The 23,281-nt window shown below is 34.8% G+C and overlaps 1 protein-coding gene across 3 annotated transcripts in view; it reads right to left on the bottom strand.

The window, feature by feature from the left end:
- The window catches only part of LOC143248476 (E3 ubiquitin-protein ligase LNX-like), a 58,914-nt gene that overhangs the window by 15,089 nt on the left and 20,544 nt on the right, over positions 1–23,281 (bottom strand). Inside the window, exons 1-4 of one of the 3 annotated variants that reach the window (XM_076496876.1) lie at positions 17,632–17,718; positions 15,629–15,729; positions 4,340–4,423; positions 4,116–4,242 (exon numbers count right to left, since the gene is read on the bottom strand). In XM_076496876.1, the coding sequence (XP_076352991.1) occupies positions 4,116–4,233 (118 nt within the window). In that variant the 5' untranslated portion in view covers positions 4,234–4,242; positions 4,340–4,423; positions 15,629–15,729; positions 17,632–17,718. Of the gene's footprint in view, positions 1–4,115; positions 4,243–4,339; positions 4,424–4,704; positions 4,798–15,628; positions 15,730–17,631; positions 17,719–23,281 lie in introns of those variants that run through there. The other 2 variants (XM_076496875.1, XM_076496877.1) reach the window with 2 other exon arrangements.

Raw genomic sequence — 23,281 nt, 5'->3', positions numbered from 1 at the left:
TACACCTTAAAATGCGACGACTTGCAATGAAAAAATTAGAACTCTCGACCCACATATTACCAGTCGAGCACTTTAACCATTAAATCATGTAAGGCCCTTGATTCAGCAAGTACATTATAAATTAAAAACATCACAATACCACCAGAACATGTCAGACCATTGATTCAAAAGGTTTGTTTTGAATTTCGCGCAAAGCTACACGATGGCTATCTGTGCTAGCCGTCCCTAATTTAGCAGTGTAAGACTAGAGGGAAGGCAGCTAGTCATCACCACCCACCGCCAACTCTTGGGCTACTTTTTTACCAATGAATAGTGGGATTGACCGACACATTATAACGCCGCCACGGCTGGGAGGGCGAGCATGTTTGGCACGACGGGGATCAGAACCCGCGGCCCTCAGATTACGAGTCGCATGCCTTAACACGCTTGGCCATGCCGGGCCTATCCCATAAGTAATGTCCCATTTTTGGGTTCAGAAAAAGAGAAAGTATTTCAAGCGATTTTAATGTTACTTAATCAATAATGTATGTTCCATTATTATTCATTACTTCCTGCCAACGATTCACAAGCTTCTGAATGTCACTTCTGTAAAATTCATAGGGTTTGTAGGAAAAGAATACAGAGAAAATAGTTTTGACATCTTCATTGGAATAGATGATAATCAGATGTAGCAAGGTCTGGAGAATAAGGAGGATGTGGAAGTTTTTACCAGTCTAGCTCTTCAGTCTTTGCAGATGTAATCCTTGCTGTATGGGGCCATGCATTATCCTGATTTAACACAACACCTTTATGACTGATCAAAGGATGGCTCCTTTCTTTCAGTGCAACATTCAAGCACTCTACCTGTTGATAGTAGAAGTTTGATGAAATCATTACATTGAATGAAAGCAACTCACAGTGAATCACACCAACAATATCTCCCAAACGTTTAGCAAGACTTTCCTAGGGTGGATGTTCATTTCGGGCTGTGCTTTAGCCAGTTTACCTGCAATGAGTCATTGTCTACGGCACTTAACATTTTATAAAATATCCATTTTTCATCTCCAGTCACTATCTTGCTCAATAAAGGTGAGCTATGTTCAAGATAGAGCAGAGAAGTGCAAATGTGCACTCTTGCTCTAAGGTTGGCTTCTCTCAAATCATGGGGGACCCATTTTCCAAGTTCTAACACCTTTCCAAGCTCTTGCAGATGACAGTGAACTGTTAAATGGGTTAAATCACACTTCTGTACTAGTTCAACTGTTACAGCATAATCTTCATCAAGTGCAGCCAGTAACAAGTCATCATTAAACTCAACAGGACGACCCGAACATGGCGCATCACTTAAGCTGTAGTCACCTGATCTGAACTTCTGAAACCACCTTCGACATTTTCTTTCATTTAGAGACTCTGCACCATAAATACCTTGAATGTTTTGTGTAGTTTCTACCGCACTATTGCTTTTCTTAAACTCATAAAGCATTATATGCCTAATGGGCTCCTCAGACACATCCATCTTTATAAGGGTGTAATTGATTAATGATCTGAAAAAGTGGAGTTGGGTTAGTTTCTATTATTTGTCTGAACATTTCTATACACGTCCTGCTATATATTTTAGTCATTAAAGCCTTATATAAAGAAGAAATGATGATACACTTTCTGTATTAAATTTTTGGACATTACTTTTGGGATGGTTTGATATATACTGGTCGAAACAAATTAGATGTCATCAACTTATTGATAAATATATATAGAAACACCTAAATTATAAAGGGAAACTATTAAATGAAATTAATGTGTTTGTGGGACGACATCACCAGTTACTAATGTGCTCCTCAGACACATCCATCTTCGTAATGGTTATTTGATTAATGATCTGAAAAAGTGTATTGGGTTAGTTTCTTCTATTTGTTTGAACATTTTTATGCATGTTCTACTACATATTTTTGTCATTAAAGCTTTTTACAAAGATAAAAATGATAATGAACTTCCTGTATTAGCTTTTCAGACATCACTTACGGGATGACTTGATATTTGATAAACGTTTATTAATCGGAAAACTACAGATATATGACAAGGAATATTTACAGATTTCGAACATTACAACCAATCAACTTCAGAAAATTAACTTCGGACGTCAGTATTTCTATGAAGGCATGACATATCTTCCTTGATGAAAAATTAGCATATAAATCTTTTAAGGTCAGCTAAGAACAGAACTAGCTAGCTTCCCGTCAAGTGAATTGTACCTGTATATCAACAGAGAATTCATTCGTTCATCATGAACTGCCGCTAAAAGATTCAATTTCAGATCAGATAGAAGACTCAGCACTGTTTACACAGTAGTAAAGCAGATAAAACAATGAATGGAATAAAACTACCACAATGAACAAAGTAGCAAAGCAGACAAAACAATGAATGGAATAAAACTACCACAATGAACAAAGTAGCAAAGCAGACAAAACAATGGAATAAAACTACCACAATGAACAAAGTAGTAAAGCAGATAAAACAATGAATGGAATAAAACTACCACAATGAACAAAGTAGCAAAGCAGACAAAACAATGGAATAAAACTACCACAATGAACAAAGTAGTAAAGCAGACAAAACAATGAATGGAATAAAACTACCACAATGAACAAAGTAGCAAAGCAGACAAAACAATGGAATAAAACTACCACAATGAACAAAGTAGTAAAGCAGATAAAACAATGAATGGAATAAAACTACCACAATGAACACAGTAGTAAAGCAGATAAAACAATGAATGGAATAAAACTACCACAATGAACACAGTAGTAAAGCAGATAAAACAATGAATGGAATAAAACTACCACAATGAACAAAGTAGTAAAGCAGACAAAACAATGGAATAAAACTACCACAATGAACAAAGTAGTAAAGCAGATAAAACAATGGAATAAAACTACCACAATGAACACAGTAGTAAAGCAGATAAAACAATGAATGGAATAAAACTACCACAATGAACACAGTAGTAAAGCAGATAAAACAATGAATGGAATAAAACTACCACAATGAACACAGTAGTAAAGCAGATAAAACAGGAATGGAATAAAACTACCACAATGAACAAAGTAGTAAAGCAGATAAAACAATGAATGGAATAAAACTACCACAATGAACACAGTAGTAAAGCAGATAAAACAATGAATGGAATAAAACTACCACAATGAACAAAGTAGTAAAGCAGATAAAACAATGAATGGAATAAAACTACCACAATGAACAAAGTAGTAAAGCAGATAAAACAATGAATGGAATAAAACTACCACAATGAACACAGTAGTAAAGCAGATAAAACAATGAATGGAATAAAACTACCACAATGAACAAAGTAGTAAACCTGATATCAACATAAATTAACAGAAGAAAATAATACATGAAAGCTAAAAAGTTAAGCATAATAATAGGAGAAAATATAACAGCAGAAGAAAACTTGCTGCAAATGCAGAAAACTAAATAAAATTAATAATAGAAGCAAATCGAATAGTGGAATGAAGCAACGTGTGAGCGCAGACAGCCCTCGTGTAGCTTTGCGTGAAATTCAAAACAAAACAACATTTGAAATCTAAAAAATTAAACATAATAAAAGGTAAAATGTTTAGCCACAAAGAGCTATTTATAATAAAAAATAAGCGTATTGATTTTCTAGAATGTTTGAGGTTGATCTAAGAGTTCGTAAGATCACCTTTCGTTACATAAAAACTCAGACTTACATTATTTTGAACTTTAATCCAAACAGTACTTGTAGCAATTCTTAGAAAAAATATTACCTCAGACTTACATTATTTTGAACTTTAATCCAAACAGTACTTGTAGCAATTCTTATAAAAAATGTTACCTCAGACTTACATTATTTTGAACTTTAATCCAAACAGTACTTGTAGTAATTCTTATAATAAAATATTACTACGTTCTGTGTAAATTCTCATTTTATCTATCCTCGACTCCCTATAAAACAAAATTACTGAAAGAATTGAAATAGACAAAGGCTCAAAAGTAATGATGGCAGGAGGCAACGCTAAGCCTGACTTTGGAACCAGACATATAAAAGTTTGAATTAACAGTTGCTAAGATTATGTAAAAGCTTAGACTGCTAAATAACTTACTCTGGTGAGTTGTAAATAAGGTTTGGGGATTTTCTCTAACAACCAACAGTCGAACGGGCGATGCTGCCTCGCGTAACAGCTTCACAGCCTCTTTGAAGGAGATGTCCCGCAGTGACATGTCGTTCACCTAGAAAATCCGTAGGAGACAAAAAAAAATGTTGTATTTTTTTCATTTAAAATCGTGCTGGAATAAACTTTGAAACTAATAAAATGATTCGACTTACAGCCAACAAAACATCTCCCCTCTTTAGACGGCCATCTTGGAAAGCTGCACCATAGCGAAGAACATCTGTTACAACTATGGCCTCCTATAAGATAAGATGTGAGCTATTAAATAACAATTATTATTGTATTAGACTCACGACAAGTTCTATTGATAAGCTGCTTTCTTACTAAAGATCTTAAACTGTTTATTCTCCAAGCGAATAATTTACTTGTAAAACAAATTCTGATCTATAACGTAGAGTTAATATTTAAAACAAGCCATATAACGTTTAATTAAATCTAGTTATGCCATTCAATTATAAATCTATAGTTTTGTTTTTATTTAATACAGGCCCTGCATAGTTTGGTAATTAGAGCTCCTAACTCGCAATCTGTAGGCCACGGCTTCGAAACCGCGTTTCTGAACGTGCTTGCCCTTTCAGTTATGGGGTTTACAGAGCCACAGTCAATCCCACTACTCTCTCACGGAAAGAGTTAACGGTAGGTGGTGTTGTAATTAGGGCGAGTGTTTCATGGTCCGCCACCAGAGAGTGACACGTGTAACGATCTCATTGTCCTACAAACCAGATACGATTATGTTAGGAAGTAGTATCAAATAATGCGTTGCTAGGAGATGCCATGTGATAATATAGTTAAGTGTTATTCAACATAGAGCATGTTGCTAGGCGACGAACTAGTAACAGAGGGTGCACTGCTAGGAACAGATATTGTAACCAAGGGATCTATTAGTAGATGTTATTACCAAGCTTATATAGGGCTAGAAACTATTACTTTCGTAGAACTGCTTATAGATTTCAGTTGTTCTCAACTTATGTTTACACTTTTTATATATTTACCTGCATTGGTCTTACAAAAGTGGACGGTGCTTTCATAGGCAGAAGGTATTATTTGGTAAATTATTAAATTGGACAAAGGCGCATCGTGGGGTGTCTTAAAATGTGATTACATCAAACAATTTAGTCTAGACTTAATTATGTGTTCTATAATTTACAAATTAATTATGTGTCCTATAATTTACAAATAAAACTCTTATTTTATTATTTCAGTGTGACAACTATTATGACACTGTTATCAGTTTTTATCACACGTATTATCTTAATTTGTCCAATATTTGAATGAGACATTCTTTATAACCAATAATTTACCCTGCATCTATCATTATATGTATTAAACATTTCACTAATTCATTTATTCTCTAGTTTTTGGTTTTATATTGACTTACATAGCATATTTTTGCATAATTATCACTAATTCATTTGTTATATAGTAAGATATAACATGTTTTCAACTAACGTGAAATGTCGTTAAGCCTAATATATCACACACTGATAAGCTACAACGCGATTTTAATTAACGTCAACTGTTGTAAGCCTAGTGTGTCACACATGACAAGTTATAAGATGTCTTCAAATAACGTTCACTTTCATTAAACCTAGTATGTCATACACCGACAAGTTATATATAACATGTCCTGAACTAACGATAGCTGTCGTAAGCCAACTGTGCAGTGGCGGATGTAAGGTTGTGTGAGCCCAGTGGCTAATAATTTACATACAGTAAAATTATGGGCCCTGAGGTTGAACCTCCTACCTCAATACTACAGTGCAAGGGTGTCCCACACTGACAAGATGTAACATGTCTTGAACTAACGTCAACTGTCGTTAAGCTTAGTCCATTGCCCAAGAAAGAATATACTTTAAATTTATATTTATACGAGTTTTACATTGAATAGTAATAACGACTCCACCACGTAGAATGTTTAAATATAAACAATTTAATATTCTGCATAGCGCCTTTAAAAGTTGAATAATATAATAATAAATATGTATTTATTGGTGGTGTGTTCTATTGACGAGCTACATTCCATCTTATCTGACAGTTAAAAATTAGAAGCTGTTATCTGTCTCTGATAACTCTTGTGTAGTGTTTTTATTAAAGGTTATTCATGTTTGATACAAAGCAGTAAAATCACTAGAAATGGTACAAGTGTCGCAAGGTTTTGAATCCCGTAAGGCTAGAACGATTTTAGTTGCAGCAGTAAGTACTTAAATGTTTCCAATTCATTAACCATCTCGTTCAGTACCGATTAATTTATTACAATGACAACTGAGCTGGCAGACTAAAAGTTTGAGATACAATGTATAAAATATGCTATCCTGAACAATAAAACAGACCAGCAAACCTTTGCGATCAATCTTTCTCTTAAGTAACTTTAATTAAACTTCAAACCAACTTTTTATAGTACCATTAAAGTTTTTTTAGTTTTTTTACCACAGAAGTTATGATACTGAGTTGATAACAAATGAAATTGACAAACCCAATCCAGTATGCTGGCAATATAAAGTTTAAACATTACACAACATATATATTAAGATTTTATTCATTATTTATTTACAAATTCCAAATAAATCATCGTAGGATAAGAAGGAATGTTGTTTTCTTGAAATGTCGTATTTTGAATGTTTCTAATACTTATACATTTTTAATAATACATTAGAAATGTGGTAAACGTAAGGGCTTTCGAAGCTAGAATTCAGGATCCAATCTCTGCTGTTGTAGATCGCAGCCCATTATGCCCTCAGCTACAAAACAAATATTCCACATTTTTACGGAAGGACTCAGAGGCACGTTTCTGGACTTTCAACGCTAAAATATAGTGTTTGAATCCCATGGTGGACAGAATACAGATAACTTATTGTATAGTTTTGTGATAAAACAAATAAAGCAACTATCGGGTAAATCAGTTTGAACTTTCTCAGTAAAGTTTTAGTTTAAATTCGATGATGAGAAACCAGTTTTTCAGAAAATACGAGTTAGAAGATGGCTACAGTGGGCAATACAAAGATCTTTATTGTAAATAATATCACGTCATCGTCACTAGTTTACAGGTATTATCCAAACCATACAAATAAAACTTCTATAAATTACTTTGAATTCCAAGTATCAAGAACTAATTACAAAAACATGAGGAAGAATTGAACTAAAGATCAACCAAAGCTGCTTCTTGTACTTTAATACGACATCATGATGATGTGCATTCATAGTAAATCTTCTTCAAATTCCTAGATGTTTTCGTCACTTGACAGTTATTGGTTTTTAACAAACTACGCACACTTTTCTGTCATCATAGAAATGTGCGTAAAAAACAACAAATTGCCAAATCGTTAGTCTTAACTATTAGTTTACGCACTTTCTTGTACTAGTGTTTTATATATAAGAACCAAACCTATTTTTCTTTATAGATATTTGGATTAATTAAGTTTTTCAACAATGTTTAAATATTTTTAAAAGTGCATTTTAAAGAATATTCAACATTGTTTTACCATAGAATTTGGAACTAATGTATATCTCTTAAGATGTCCGATAATAGAGATATATTATTGTTTGTCCTGGAATAGCTAGGTGGTTAGTACGCTCGACTCGTAATCCGAGGGTCGCGGGTTCGATTCCCTGCCACACCAAACATGCTCGTCTTTTTAACCGTGGAGGCCTTATAATGTCACGGTCAATCTCACTATTCGTTGGTAAAAGAGTAGCCCTAGAGTTAACGGTGAGTGGTGATGACTACCTACCTTTTCTCTAGTCTTACACTGCTAAATTAAGAACAGCTAGCGCAGATAGCCCTCGTGTAGCTCTGTGTGAAATTCAAAAACAAACTAACAGTGTAAGACTAAAGGGAAGGTAGCTAGTCATTATCACCAACTTTTGGGTTAGTCTTTTATCAGCTAAGAATAAGATTCACCATCACATCACAACGTCCCACGTCTAAAAGGGCGAGCACGCTTGATAGGATGGGGATTCAAACCCGTAACCCTGAGATTACGAATTGAATGCCCTAACAACCTATCTACACTGGGATTTGTTGTTTTTTTCAGCAATTGAACTCGAACAGAAATCGTCGCATTTCTAATCTAGGTAAGCTAACCACTAGGTTTCACCCAGAGCGAATAGATTTTATTGGAATTACGGCCAAAACTGTCGTTAACAGTAATGGTTCCCAACTAATGCATTCTAATTATGATAGATTTCTGACATTGACTAAGAACGTTAAGTATCTTTTATCAGCCTGTCACGGAGACTAGTATCTTTAAATCTCAAATTTCTTTCTCGTTCTGATTTTTATAATTAGGTAGCTTGCGTCTAGAGGTATGAAGATGTCTACCTTCTCACTAAACGTCACCAAACAACCTACGTTCGAAATAAATCCGGTAAAGAATCAATTTCATTCTAAACAGGATTTTATCATTCCTACTGTCATGTTAAACACCAACAAAAGTCAGCGTCTTGAAACTGTAAGCATCAACAAAGGTCAGCGTCTTGAAACTCTAATCACCAACAAAGGTCAGCGTCTTGAAACTCTAATCACCAACATAGGTCAGCGTCTTGAAACTTTAATCACCAAAAAAGGTCAGTGTCTGGAAACTCTAATCACTAACAAAGGACAGCTTTTGAAATTCTAATCACCAACAAAGGTCAAAGTCTTGAAACTCTAAGCATCAACAAAGGTCACCGTTTTGAAACTCTAATCACCAAAAAAGGTCAGCGTCTTGAAACTCTAATCATCAACAAAGGTCAGCGTCTTGAAACTCTAAGCATCAACAAAGGTCAGCGTATTCAAACTCTAATCACCAACAAAGTTCAGCGTCTGGAAACTCTAATCACCAACAAAAATCAATGTTTTGAAACTCTAAGCATCAACAAAGCTCACCGTCTTGAAACTCTAATCATCAACAAAGCTCACCGTCTTGAAACTCTAATCATCAACAAAGGTCAGCGTCTTGAAACTCTAATCACCAACAAAGGTCAGCGTCTTGAAACTCTAATCACCAAGAAAGGTCAGCGTCTTGAAACTCTAATCACCAACAAAGGTCAATGTCTTGAAACTCTAATCACCAACAAAGATCAATGTCTTGAAACTCTAATCATCAACAAAGGTCTGCGTCTTGAAACTCTAAGCATCAACAAAGGTCAGCGTATTCAAACTCTAATCACTAACAAAGGTCAGCATCTTCAAACTCTAATCACCAACAATGGTCAGCGTCTTGATATTCTAATCACTAAAAAAGGTCAGTCATGAAACACTAAGAATCAACAAAGGTCATCGTCTTGAAACTCTAATCACTTGGAAAAATCAGCGTATTGAAACTCTAATCATCAACAAAGGTCAATATCTTAAAACTCTAAGCATCAACAAAGGTCAGCGTCTTGAAACTCTAAGCATAGACAAAAGTCAGCGTCTTGAAACTCCAATCACCAACAAAGGCCAGCGTCTTGAAACTCTAATCACCAACAAAGGTCAGCGTCTTGAAACTCTAATCACTTAGAAAAATCAGCGTATTGAAACTCTAATAATCAACAAAGGTCAATATCTTGAAACTCTAAGCATCAACAAAGGTCAGCGTCTTGAAACTCTAATCACCAATAAAGGTCAGCGTCTTGAAACTCTAAGCATAGACAAAAGTCAGCGTCTTGAAACTCTAATCACCAATAAAGGTCAGCGTCTTGAAACTCTAAGCATAGACAAAAGTCAGCGTCTTGAAACTCTAATCACCAACAAAGGTCAGCGTCTTGAAACTCTAATCACTAACAAAAGTCAGCGTCTTGAAACTCTAATCACTAATAAAGGTCAGCGTCTTGAAACTCTAATCACCAACAAAGGTCAGCGTCTTGAAACTCTAAATATCAACAAAAGGCAGGGTCTTGAAACTCTAATCACCAACAAAGGACAGCGTCTTGATACTCTAATCACCAACAAAGGTCAATGTCTTGAAACTCAAATCACCAACAAAGATCAGCGTCATGAAACTCTTATCACCAACAAAGGTCAGCGTCTTGAAACTCTAATCACCAACAAAGGCCAGCGTCTTGAAACTCTAATCACCAACAAAGGTCAGCGTCTTGAAACTCTATGCATAGACAAAAGTCAGCGTCTTGAAACTCTAATCATCAACAAAGGTCAGCGTCTTGAAACTCTAAGCATCAACAAAGGTCAGCGTATTCAAACTCTAATCACCAACAAAGTTCAGCGTCTGGAAACTCTAATCACCAACAAAAATCAATGTTTTGAAACTCTAAGCATCAACAAAGGTCAGCGTCTTGAAACTCTAATCACCAACAAAGGTCAGCGTCTTGAAACTCTAATCACCAACAAAGGTCAGCGTCTTGAAACTCTAATCATCAACAAAGGTCAGCGTCTTGAAACTCTAAGCATCAACAAAGGTCAGCGTATTCAAACTCTAATCACCAACAAAGTTCAGCGTCTGGAAACTCTAATCACCAACAAAAATCAATGTTTTGAAACTCTAAGCATCAACAAAGCTCACCGTCTTGAAACTCTAATCATCAACAAAGCTCACCGTCTTGAAACTCTAATCATCAACAAAGGTCAGCGTCTTGAAACTCTAATCACCAACAAAGGTCAGCGTCTTGAAACTCTAATCACCAAGAAAGGTCAGCGTCTTGAAACTCTAATCACCAACAAAGGTCAATGTCTTGAAACTCTAATCACCAACAAAGATCAATGTCTTGAAACTCTAATCATCAACAAAGGTCTGCGTCTTGAAACTCTAAGCATCAACAAAGGTCAGCGTATTCAAACTCTAATCACTAACAAAGGTCAGCATCTTCAAACTCTAATCACCAACAATGGTCAGCGTCTTGAAACTCTAATCACCAACAAAGGTCAGCGTCTTGATATTCTAATCACTAAAAAAGGTCAGTCATGAAACACTAAGAATCAACAAAGGTCATCGTCTTGAAACTCTAATCACTTGGAAAAATCAGCGTATTGAAACTCTAATCATCAACAAAGGTCAATATCTTAAAACTCTAAGCATCAACAAAGGTCAGCGTCTTGAAACTCTAAGCATAGACAAAAGTCAGCGTCTTGAAACTCCAATCACCAACAAAGGCCAGCGTCTTGAAACTCTAATCACCAACAAAGGTTAGCGTCTTGAAACTCTAATCACTTAGAAAAATCAGCGTATTGAAACTCTAATAATCAACAAAGGTCAATATCTTGAAACTCTAAGCATCAACAAAGGTCAGCTTCTTGAAACTCTAATCACCAATAAAGGTCAGCGTCTTGAAACTCTAAGCATAGACAAAAGTCAGCGTCTTGAAACTCTAATCACCAATAAAGGTCAGCGTCTTGAAACTCTAAGCATAGACAAAAGTCAGCGTCTTGAAACTCTAATCACCAACAAAGGTCAGCGTCTTGAAACTCTAATCACTAACAAAAGTCAGCGTCTTGAAACTCTAATCACTAATAAAGGTCAGCGTCTTGAAACTCTAATCACCAACAAAGGTCAGCGTCTTGAAACTCTAAATATCAACAAAAGGCAGGGTCTTGAAACTCTAATCACCAACAAAGGACAGCGTCTTGATACTCTAATCACCAACAAAGGTCAATGTCTTGAAACTCAAATCACCAACAAAGATCAGCGTCATGAAACTCTTATCACCAACAAAGGTCAGCGTCTTGAAACTCTAATCACCAACAAAGGCCAGCGTCTTGAAACTCTAATCACCAACAAAGGTCAGCGTCTTGAAACTCTATGCATAGACAAAAGTCAGCGTCTTGAAACTCTAATCACCAACAAAGGACGATGTCTTGAAACTCTAATCACCAACAAAGGTCAGCGTCTCGAAACTCTAATCACCAACAAAGGTCAGCGTCTTGAAACTCTAAGCATCAACAAAAGTCAGCGTCTTGAAACTCTAATCACCAACAAATGTAAGCGTCTTGAAACTCTATCCACCAACAAAGTTCAGCGTCTTTAAACTCTAACCACCAACAAAGGTCAGCGTCTTGAAACTCTATATATCAACAAAAAACAGGGTCTTCAAACTCTAATCACCAACAAAGGACAGCGTCTTGATACTCTAATCACCAACAAAGGTCAATGTCTTGAAACTCTAATTACCAACAAAGGTCAGCGTCATGAAACTCTGATCACCAACAAAGGTCAGCGTCTTGAAACTCCAATCACCAACAAAGGCCAGCGTCTTGAAACTCTAATCACCAACAAAGGTCAGCGTCTTGAAACTCTATGCATAGACAAAAGTCAGTGTCTTGAAACTCTAATCACCAACAAAGGACGATGTCTTGAAACTCTAATCACCAACAAAGGTCAGCGTCTCGAAACTCTAATCACCAACAAAGGTCAGCGTCTTGAAACTCTAATCACCATCAAAGTTCAGCGTCTTGAAACTCTAATCACCAACAAAGGTCAGCGTCTTCAAACCCTAATCACCAACAAAGGTCAGCGTCTTGAAACTCTAAGTATCAACAAAGGTCAGCGTCTTCAAACCCTAATCACCAACAAAGGTCAGCGTCTTGAAACTCTAAGTATCAACAAAAGTCAGCGTCTTGAAATTCTAATAACCAACAAAAGTCAGCGTTTTGAAACTCTAATAACCAACAAAGGTCAGCATCTTGAAACTCTAATCACCAACAAAGGTCAGCGTCTTGAAACTCTAAATATCAACAAAAGGCAGGGTCTTGAAACTCTAATCACCAACAAAGGACATCGTCTTGATACTCTAATCACCAACAAAGGTCAATGTCTTGAAACTCTAATCACCAACAAAGATCAATGTCTGGAAACTCTAATCAAATAGAACTCGAAACGTAAATACAAATTCCTTGATTCTTTTAAAGAATAAAAATAATTTTCCATTGACATATTAATGGTCGTCATTGTTTTCAAACAAAGTATGCTTCACTATATTAATAATTGAATGATAATTTTAGAAAACTAAATGTTGTTCTTTTGTTTGTCTCTTGTTGATTACTCTATCGACAAACTGTGGTGTGTCGATCAAACTCCGATTTGATATTTATAAACCTTCACTGTTAATGATAAAACAAAACACAAACGTGATAACAGGAAACATTTATTAAATGTTTGGGAATCCTCACAATAAAACATAACTTAATGATAAAACAAAGCACAAGTGTGAAAACAGGAAACATTTATTAAATGTTTGGGAATCCTCACAATAAAACATAATAATAAAACAAAGCACAAACGTGATAACTGGAAACATTTATTAAATGTTTGGGAATCCTCAAAATATAACATAAGTTAGTGATAAAACAAAACACAAACGTGATAACAGGAAACATTTATTAAATGTTTGGGAATTCTCACAATTTCATCATCAATAACGTGGGATATAAAACAAGCAAACAATATTTGTAATTACAACAGAAGAATTACAACACACAAGAATAAAGAACTTGAATATATAATTATAAGTTGAGGAAACGAAAATGTGGCACAACTGAAATAGTCAAATGAAATGGAGGTTAAATATAGTGAATACTGTGTAATATTTAATGATGAAGCAGAGTTTTTATGTACAACGTTTCTTTACCTTTAGGTCACGTAGCGGCCTTTGCTAACCTACAAGGCATAGGTTTTTCTGTAGGATTTCTGCATCAATAGAGTTCTCAAGTGAAAGTACAAAAACATTGTTGATGGTTCACTTTTAAGTTTTATTTAACCATCTCATAAGTGTCGATACCAGAAGAAGTTGTGTTGAAAAGTTATATTTAGTCTATTGTCAACTGGGGTATTCTGACTTTCAATATGATGTACAGCCAATAAAATCACTTTTAGCAGCGACTTGTTGCTGTTTCCCAACAGCTTTTGATGTGGTAATTAACCAACACAGGCAGGAGCCACAGTTTTTATCAACAAACTCCTACTAACGTCACGCGCTTCCTGGCGCTAACATCGTAAGGTTTCAGTTTTGACGTCTTTTCAATGTCAGAGTAAGAAGTAAGAGTAAGAAGTATTACTTTTAATTGTCTCACTAGCACGAGGGTTGATTACATTTGACACAATATTTGAAATGTTAGACCCTCTTCCAGCAGAATGGTTCTGTTTTAATTCAAATAAGTATTCTCGTCAGTATTAAATCTCTACAGGATAGTACTAGAATCTCTACAGGATAGCACTAGTTTAGTGGAGTTCTTTACTGGTATACAGATATTTCCTTAAATCTCTACAGGATAGTACTAGTTTAGTGGAGTTCTTTACTGGTATACAAATATTTCCTTAAATCTCTACAGGATAGTACTAGTTTAATGGAGTTCTTTACTGGTATACAGATATTTCCTTAAATCTCTACAGGATAGCACTAGTTTAGTGGTGTTCTTTACTGGTATACAGATATTTCCTTAAATCTCTACAGGATAGTACTAGTTTATTGGAGTTCTTTACTGGTATACAGATATTTTTTTAAATCTCTACAGGATAGTACTAGTTTAGTGGAGTTCTTTACTGGTATACAGATATTTCCTTAAATCTCTACAGGATAGTACTAGTTTAGTGGAGTTCTTTACTGGTATACAGATATTTTCTTAAATCTCTACAGGATAGTACTAGTTTAGTGGAGTTCTTTACTGGTATACAGATATTTCCTTAAATCTCTACAGGATAGTACTAGTTTAGTGGAGTTCTTTACTGGTATACAGATACTTCCTAATGTTTACGAAGTGTATGTATTGTTTACAAATCTGGGGTTTCAGGCTGAGTGTAACCATGTAGTTGGATTATACGGACTGTGAACCTGATGGTTAATGATTCACCGTACAAACAAACATGTTCACACTTTACGCCCATGAGTGCACTATACAAGTGTCGGTCCAATCCAAATATTTTGTCAAACAAAATTACAGTAACCTAAGATTTGGTGGCGAGTGCTGCTTTCTCTCCTGTCTATCAGGTCAAAAATTAAAGAGTGCTATACGTAGGTAACCCTTTTTGTAACCTTGCATGAAAATACGAGACAAAATGTAGTTCGCAAACTGTGTTTCATAAAGTTTCAAGCAAAACATTTTACTCTTAAATATACAGAAGTGACAAGTATTGTTACTGATATCTAAAGAATTACCCTAATTTGGTTCAAATTTATTAAGTTTCAATCTCCTCAGTGTGGGTTTCTTAAAGAGTTAAGAATGAAGTCTCCATGAGAAATCTCAGACTAATTTAAATTTCGGTAATAAATATAATACTCCCGGCAGCTGAACAGTAAATATAAGGGCTTAAGAATGCTAAATTTCAGGGTTCACTCCTGTGGAAATACAATGAGGATGGACCATTGTGAATCTCTATGCTTAAAGTAAGTAAACAATGTTATTTTATAGATTGTTCTTCTGAAGTAGACTACTACAGTTATAAATGTCTCGTTATTGTAGACATTTGGTGACGTCACTTACAGTAGACTTACAAACTTAACCCGACCTAAGAATTGGTCATCAGTTTTTAATATCTTACCAAATAGGTGTCATTTCCCCCTGTGACACTAATCCCCAGTTCATTGTTGTCTTTCTTGAGGACAATAGTTGTATCTACAAAATCCTCAATAGTGGTGACAGCTAGAAGTTGAGAAAAAAATACAAATGTTATTATTGTTGATGGAAAAATGAAAAAAAAAATAATTATACAGTTTCATAAAACTGAAACTAAAAGAAAACTGCAACAAATTTAACTATGAATAACTGTAAATTATCTAGAGTTCGAAACGTGAAGTACATACAAACTGTAAATTATCTAGAGTTCGAAACGTGAAGTACATACAAACTGTAAATTATCTAGAGTTCGAAACGTGAAGTACATACAAACTGTAAATTATCTAGAGTTCGAAACGTGAAGTACATACAAACTGTAAATTATCTAGAGTTTGGAACGTGAAGTACATACAAACTGTAAATTATCTAGAGTTCGAAACGTGAAGTACATACAAACTGTAAATTATCTAGAGTTCGAAACGTGAAGTACATACAAACTGTAAATTATCTAGAGTTCGAAACGTGAAGTACACCTTTTTTATTTCATTACTTTGACTTTCAAAACATGTTAGAGAAACACTGTAGTATCAATCTTTTATTAGAGATTTAATTTCCTATTATTGTAATAAACATGGACGTTTTTAAATAACAGGATATTTAATACTTTTATGTGAGATAACCTTGAGGTTTTATTTATCCCCATACATGTGGTGTTGATCAGAACTTTTAAAATATCTTGAATCAGACTAAACATGCGACAAAGTACGAAAACAATTGAAACTATCACTATCACAAATATACTAAGTACCCTTACCATTTATGATGCGAGGTTACTTTCATAACTATAGTTAAGGTTTCTGGTTATTATTGCTATTTGTAAGTTACACACTTTAATGACTGTTACCAAAGCCTTAAAACTCTCTTAACAATAGTTATCGTTTATTCCTTACTATGTGATATTTAAATATTTATCTCAAAATTTTCTTCACGCACCACAATGACCCACAATACTGGAACCACATCAGGTCCTCTAAAACTTGATTCGTGGACTGTATTATTAAACATTGCATACTAAACAAAACTCTATTTAAGGAATAATGTATTCATCAAGAAACACATTTTCAGCCTGACTTACGTGGCCATCATCTGAAAAATCACAGGAGTTACTGGTCTACAGTGTTTTTCAAAGCAAAAACTATTTAAATGGCAAAACTGTAATTTGATAACCCCCAAACTAAATTCGTTCTAGTATTTATTGCAACTATAAAACTTATACAAGCCAAGTAATATTGACAATAAAAACTTACTGAATTTTAGTTTTACATAATATGAAGTTTCATAAAGCAACTTTGTTCTTCAGTTATACAGAACAGACTTCATTACAGAATGAAACACAGAATCTTTTGTTCCACATTACTTAATACTTCGACTGACCATGTATCACTTCTCTCAAGCCAACACCATTTGCCACTGATGGCTTCTTCCAAATGTGATCGAACTTCCACGTTTCTAACCTAACGAGTCTTTTTCTGTCCATTAGCTCTTAGGGAACGAAACTGTAGTTCTAACAAACACGAATTTTTTTGCTCAAAATGTTGGTGCTTACACTCTTATCGTTGTAATTTTACAAAAAATGAAGCATTACGCTTCTGTTATTCACGTAAAAGCGTGAATTTATAAAACAAAGAAAATCGTAATTAGAATGTAAAAATAAAAGAAAACCTGTTAAAACAGTAGTTTAAATTAAGGTAATGTAATGATAACTAGAAAATCTTATGAACTTACTTTCAGAAGACATTGGTATTTCAAAATACATACATTCATAATTAAGCTTACATGTATGAAGTACGGCTTTTTAAAATTATAGTTTTAATAGTACATACTTCTAACATGTGATTGAAATCACTTTATCTGACAATGGACGAGAACTTTAAAAGTGTGAAATCACATTTATTTTCAGAGTTAACATTTGTTTCTATGACCACCTACCTCTTCCTAAGCCTAACTATCGATAACTTATTGCACCCTTGTAGATCTTCACTTTTCTCTTTAGAACGCCCTCCAGTGGTTTAACGGTAATTTTGCAGAATTTCCATACTAAAAAAGTCGGATTTTGATACCTATGTTGGGCATATTATGGATATCCCATTGCGTAGTCTTGTGCTTAAAAATAATCAAACCTAATCTCCAGAGAATTTTTTCTCACGTCTCTGTGAAACCAGTTTCTAGCTCTTCAATATTTTTTATACGTTATCTAAATTTTCTGATAAACTTACTGGATTCGTTACCAAAGGTCAAACAGAGTGTAACCTCTCCAATGGTTTTATTACTTCCTACAAGGCCAGCAAACTTCGCATTAAAGTTTTGACTTTGGCAATTACACCCTTGTGCAAATTAATTGAAACAAGACAGAAAATTACGATTTTTCAATTTTTTGCGTTTTATTTCTGAGAATCCAAAAATTACTCACAAATTAATACATGATATGACGGTCTTTATTTTTCAGAAGATCATTACTCCGCTTTGTCATTAAATCCACGAGTTGATTGCAATCTTTACTAATTTTTGGATCGCGGTACCACACCTCAATTAGCTTATCTTTCGTAGTATAGTATTTTCCCCGAAGACTTTCTTTACAAATCGCTCAAAGATTTTCAATAGGATTTAAGTCCGGAGAGTTTCCAAGCCAATCCAGCACCTTTATTCGCGTTTTAGTCATAAAATTCTTCACAAGTTTCGATGTGTGGCACGGAGCCAGATCTTGCTGAAAAATGCCAGATCCATCTGGAAATCTCTTTTTCAATTCTGGAACGACTCTTCTATGCAAAACTTCGATGTACTGTGGTCCTCGCCTCATACCTCCTACGACATGTAAGCCTCCGACGCAATAGTAGCTGAAAAAGCCCCAAAACATCTTCTTCAAGGGATGTTTTACGAACTGATTGATGTGATATTCCCGAAGTTTCTCACCTGGAGATCTGCGAACATGCAGACTTCTTTGACCCTGTACGAAGAAATGAGTCTACTCACTGAATAACACCTTCCTCCATTGTTCTTGCGTCCATTTCTTGTATTTCAGACTCCATTCATACCGTTTTTTCTTCATTGAGTTGGTAAGAAGTTGTTTAATAACTGATAAACTTACTTCTTATACAAAAGTATAAATTTCATCATATATCCCAAAAATAAATCGACTGTACTGCAAAACCCAGCTAATAACGCCGTTTGTGTGAAAAAATTAGTATTGAAGGAAATCAGCGAGGCTACAAAGGCCGCCACGTTAAAAATATATACAAATATATAGTTATGCAATCTGTCTCTATATATGTACATACAAATATATAGTTATGCAATCTGTCTCTCTCTACATATACATACAAATATATGGTTATGCAATCTGTCTGTATATATATACATACAAATATATAGTTATGCCATCTGTCTCTATATACATACAAATATATAGTTATGCAATCTGTCTCTATATATATACATACAAATATATATTTGTCTCTATATATGTACTGTTACCTAGGTGAATCAGTTGTTGTTTGTTAAGCACAAAGCTGTACAATGGGCGATCTGTGTTATGCCAACAACTGGTATCAAAACCCGGTTCCTAGCGTTGTATGTTCTTAAACATACCGCTGTGCTATTGTGGGGACTAGTGAATGAGATCTGATGTGTACCAGATAAGAGAGAGGGAAACTGTTTTTTAATAACTAAAACTCATTTAAAACTTCCATATTTAGGTAAACTCTCCCTAAATTACTAGTTCAGATGTAAACAACTGTTACATTTCTTGAGAAGTTGGTTGGCTGATCATTGTGTGGTGGTTATGGTTAACAACAGTTTGAGGTTTCGTGGTGTTCACCTCTTTGTTCACATCACTTTCATTTGTTGTTACTTTACTTTACGTTCTAGATGTCAGGTATTTCTATTAGCGTGACTTTCTGAGTGAGACAAGAATTTAACACAAGCAGTACAATTAGCCAAACGATACAACTTAGTAATAATGCGCGAAGTCAATAAAGTTTCTTTGTTTTTGAATTTTGCGCAAAGCTACACGAGGGCAACCTGCGTTAGCCGTCCCGAATTTAGCAGTGTAAGACTAGAGGGTAGGCAGCTAGTCATCACCACCCACCGCAACTCTTGGACTACTCTTTTACCAACGAATAGTGGGATTGATCGTCACGTTATAACATCATTTTGAGTGAAAGAGCGAGCATGTTTAGTACGACGAGGATTTGAACCTGTGACCCTCATACAAGTCGAGCGCCCTAACCATCTGGCTATGACGGTCACAAGTCAATAAAGACAAATAGATGTTGTTGTGTTTTTAATCTATAATTGGATATCAACCCTTGTTATGTTTAGAAGCCAATACGACAAACAAATACAAGTTTGTCGCTATTATCAGAAATAATTACCAAGTGGTTTATAATTCAGTTTTCAGTTGGTAATATGTTGCTTTAACAGGACAGTAAATGGAACTGGAGTGTTTTTGATAAAATTACATTTCAAAGTCACCAATGATTTCACATTATTCATACTGTATCGTACTATTATTACATGTAACTATCGAGAACAAATAACAGGGGTAAGCCAGCCACTAGGATTCTTGGTTGGTGGTTGTATTGGTCTCTATGGTGAAAGTAAGTTGTGATTTTCGGTTGATTTTTATAAAGTACCTTGATTAAATAACACATGACCTTATGAAGTAGCATTTAACCCTAAAATAACAGCTTGACCGACCACTTTACAGCTGTATGACTTTTGTGGTGTTTAATATAACACATGACCTTATGAAGTAGCATTTAACTCTAAAATAACAGCTTGACCGACCACTTTACAGCTGTATTACTTTTGTGGTGTTTAATATAACACATGACCTTATGAAGTAGCATTTAACTCTAAAATAACAGCTTGACCGACCACTTTACAGCTGTATGACTTTTGTGGTGTTTAATATAACACATGACCTTATGAAGTAGCATTTAACTCTAAAATAACAGCTTGACCGACCGCTTTACAGCTGTATTACTTTTGTGGTGTTTACTATAATACATGACCTTATGAAGTAGCATTTAACACTAAAATAACAGCTTTACCGACCACTTTACAGCTGTATGACTTTTGTGGTGTTTAATATAACACATGACCTTATGAAGTAGCATTTAACTCTAAAATAACACTTTGACTGACCACTTTACAGCTGTATGACTTTTGTGGTGTTTAATATAACACATGACCTTATGAAGTAGCATTTAACACTAAAATAACAGTTTGACTGACCACTTTACAGCTGTATGACTTTTGTGGTGTTTAATATAACACATGACCTTATGAAGTAGCATTTAACTCTAAAATAACAGCTTGACCGACCACTTTACAGCTGTATGACTTTTGTGGTGTTTAATATACCACATGACCTTATGAAGTAGCATATAACCCTAAAATAACAGCTCTACCGACCACTTTACAGCTGTATTACTTTTGTGGTGTTTAATATAACACATGACCTTATGAAGTAGCATTTAACACTAAAATAACAGTTTGACTGAACACTTTACAGCTGTATGACTTTTGTGGTTTTAATATAACACATGACCTTATGAAGTAGCATTTAACACTAAAATAACAGTTTGACTGACCACTTTACAGCTGTATGACTTTTGTGGTGTTTAATATAACACATGACCTTATGAAGTAGTACTTAACACTAAAATAACAGCTTTATTTTACAGATACATTACTTCACCAAGCTGTATGTGACATGGGTTAACGTTTTTGATGAATCGTTTTAATATATAGATATTACGTAAAAGGAATTGTTGATTTTCTAGGTGAACAGCACAAAGAACCAATTATAACAGTGTGACAGACTCTCACAGTTATTTACGTTGTTTTCATACAATTACATAGTAGTCCAGTTATACATAACAACAGTTACAAAATAAAATACAGATGTAGAAAAATGTCCGGAGTCTCATGGTTTCTTGTAAAATACATGATTTTACGATATTTTAAGAATGGTCACCTCCTTTGTCATTCAATAATAAGTCGGCTGCAGTTTTCTGTTAACCAAAGCTATCAGTCTTAGTTTATCATTAGTATATGTGGACTAATTGAATATATTTTAACGGTTTGCAATTCTCATGTGTATTAGGAGGAAATTCTATTGTATGTTTGTGTGTGTGTGACTTTTCTTCTTCGTGCAATTCTATTGGTAACTACGTGATACATTGCTTATACACTGACCAGTGAAGTGACTGTGGTCAGTTTTTTTGTTTTTTTTTAGAACTTAATTGTCATATCTTCTTGAGGTGTATCGAAGTTAGTTAATTAAGATATGATAAAATATAATTTTAAAAAATACAATTGTGCTCTTTAAAACAAAGTATGGACAGCTCATTACGAAAAAATGCTGTATGAACAAATGTTTAAAGGAATGGAAACAAAACTGACCTGTTATTAAATAAACAATCACACACACAGTACCGGATTGATGTATAAGCCACATAGGTTCAAATCTAGAGTCACACTAAGCCTTATTCCTGTCCTTCACACACACATATCAAAATGAAATCTAATTTTGATTAAAAGAAAAACATGGATACGGCTTCTAGATGTATAACTGAGAATGTTTTCTCTGCTTAACGTGAACAACAGATAAAGAAAGCTCTGCATAGAGTAAGGATCTGTTAAATCAGTAAACAGAGAAAGCAAAAATAGGCTTGGCTTTTGTTATGACAGCGTGAAGAAAAATATTTTGATCTAAACAGTGGAAGAACAAGAACCTAACCCTTTGACTTCAAAATACTCAAGTCCTTTACAATAAACGTGGGTCAGAAGTAATGAATTATAAACTACCAGAAGAATAACCTGTTTGTTGAATCCAAGGTTAACAACTTTACATACGGAATAAAAATGAACCTCATATACATTAAGGAAAGTTAATAAACTTCGGTTAATCTACTTCAGTATTAAAAGTTTGGTATTTAGATTTTATTTAATGATTGAATACTAACTACGACTGGTTGGTTTTGAATTTCGCCACAACAGGGTTATCTGCGCCAGCCGTCCCTAATTTAGCAGTGTAAGACTAGAGGGAAGGCAGTTAGTCATTACTTCCCACCGCCAACTCTTGGGCTACTTTTTTACCATCGAATAATGGGATTGACCGTCACATTATAACGTCCTCACGACTGAAGGGGCGACCATGTTTGGTGTGACGCGGATTCGAACCCGTGACCCTCGGATTACGAGTCGAGTGCCTTAACTACCTGGCCATTAACTACGATAAAATTTCAATTCATTCTCGAGGTGACGTTTTCCTTTTGCTGACTGTGAGTGACCGAGTGGTTTGAGTATCGGAATTTGAATTGAAGGATCCAATGTTTCTGTCCCGTTGCGCAAGATCGGGCTTCGTACTTTGGAGTCGTGAATGATTTTTAAAAAGCGACAGTTTTGTTTGAATGGTTGTTGTTAAGCAAAGCAGCTAAATAATATGCTATCTGTGCTACGACAACTATGTGTATCGAAACCAAATTTTGAGTTATAAGATTTTGGGATTACTACTGGGGTGGGAGGGGCTGTTAAATCACATTATTTTATTTAAACTTGATGGGTGATGTTC

This window comes from Tachypleus tridentatus, chromosome 4, assembly GCF_004210375.1.
Source record: "Tachypleus tridentatus isolate NWPU-2018 chromosome 4, ASM421037v1, whole genome shotgun sequence".
NCBI classification, from domain to species: Eukaryota; Metazoa; Arthropoda; class Merostomata; order Xiphosura; family Limulidae; genus Tachypleus; species Tachypleus tridentatus.
Note: the sequence above shows the minus strand (reverse complement) of the source record. Positions and strands in the feature narration are given on the sequence as shown.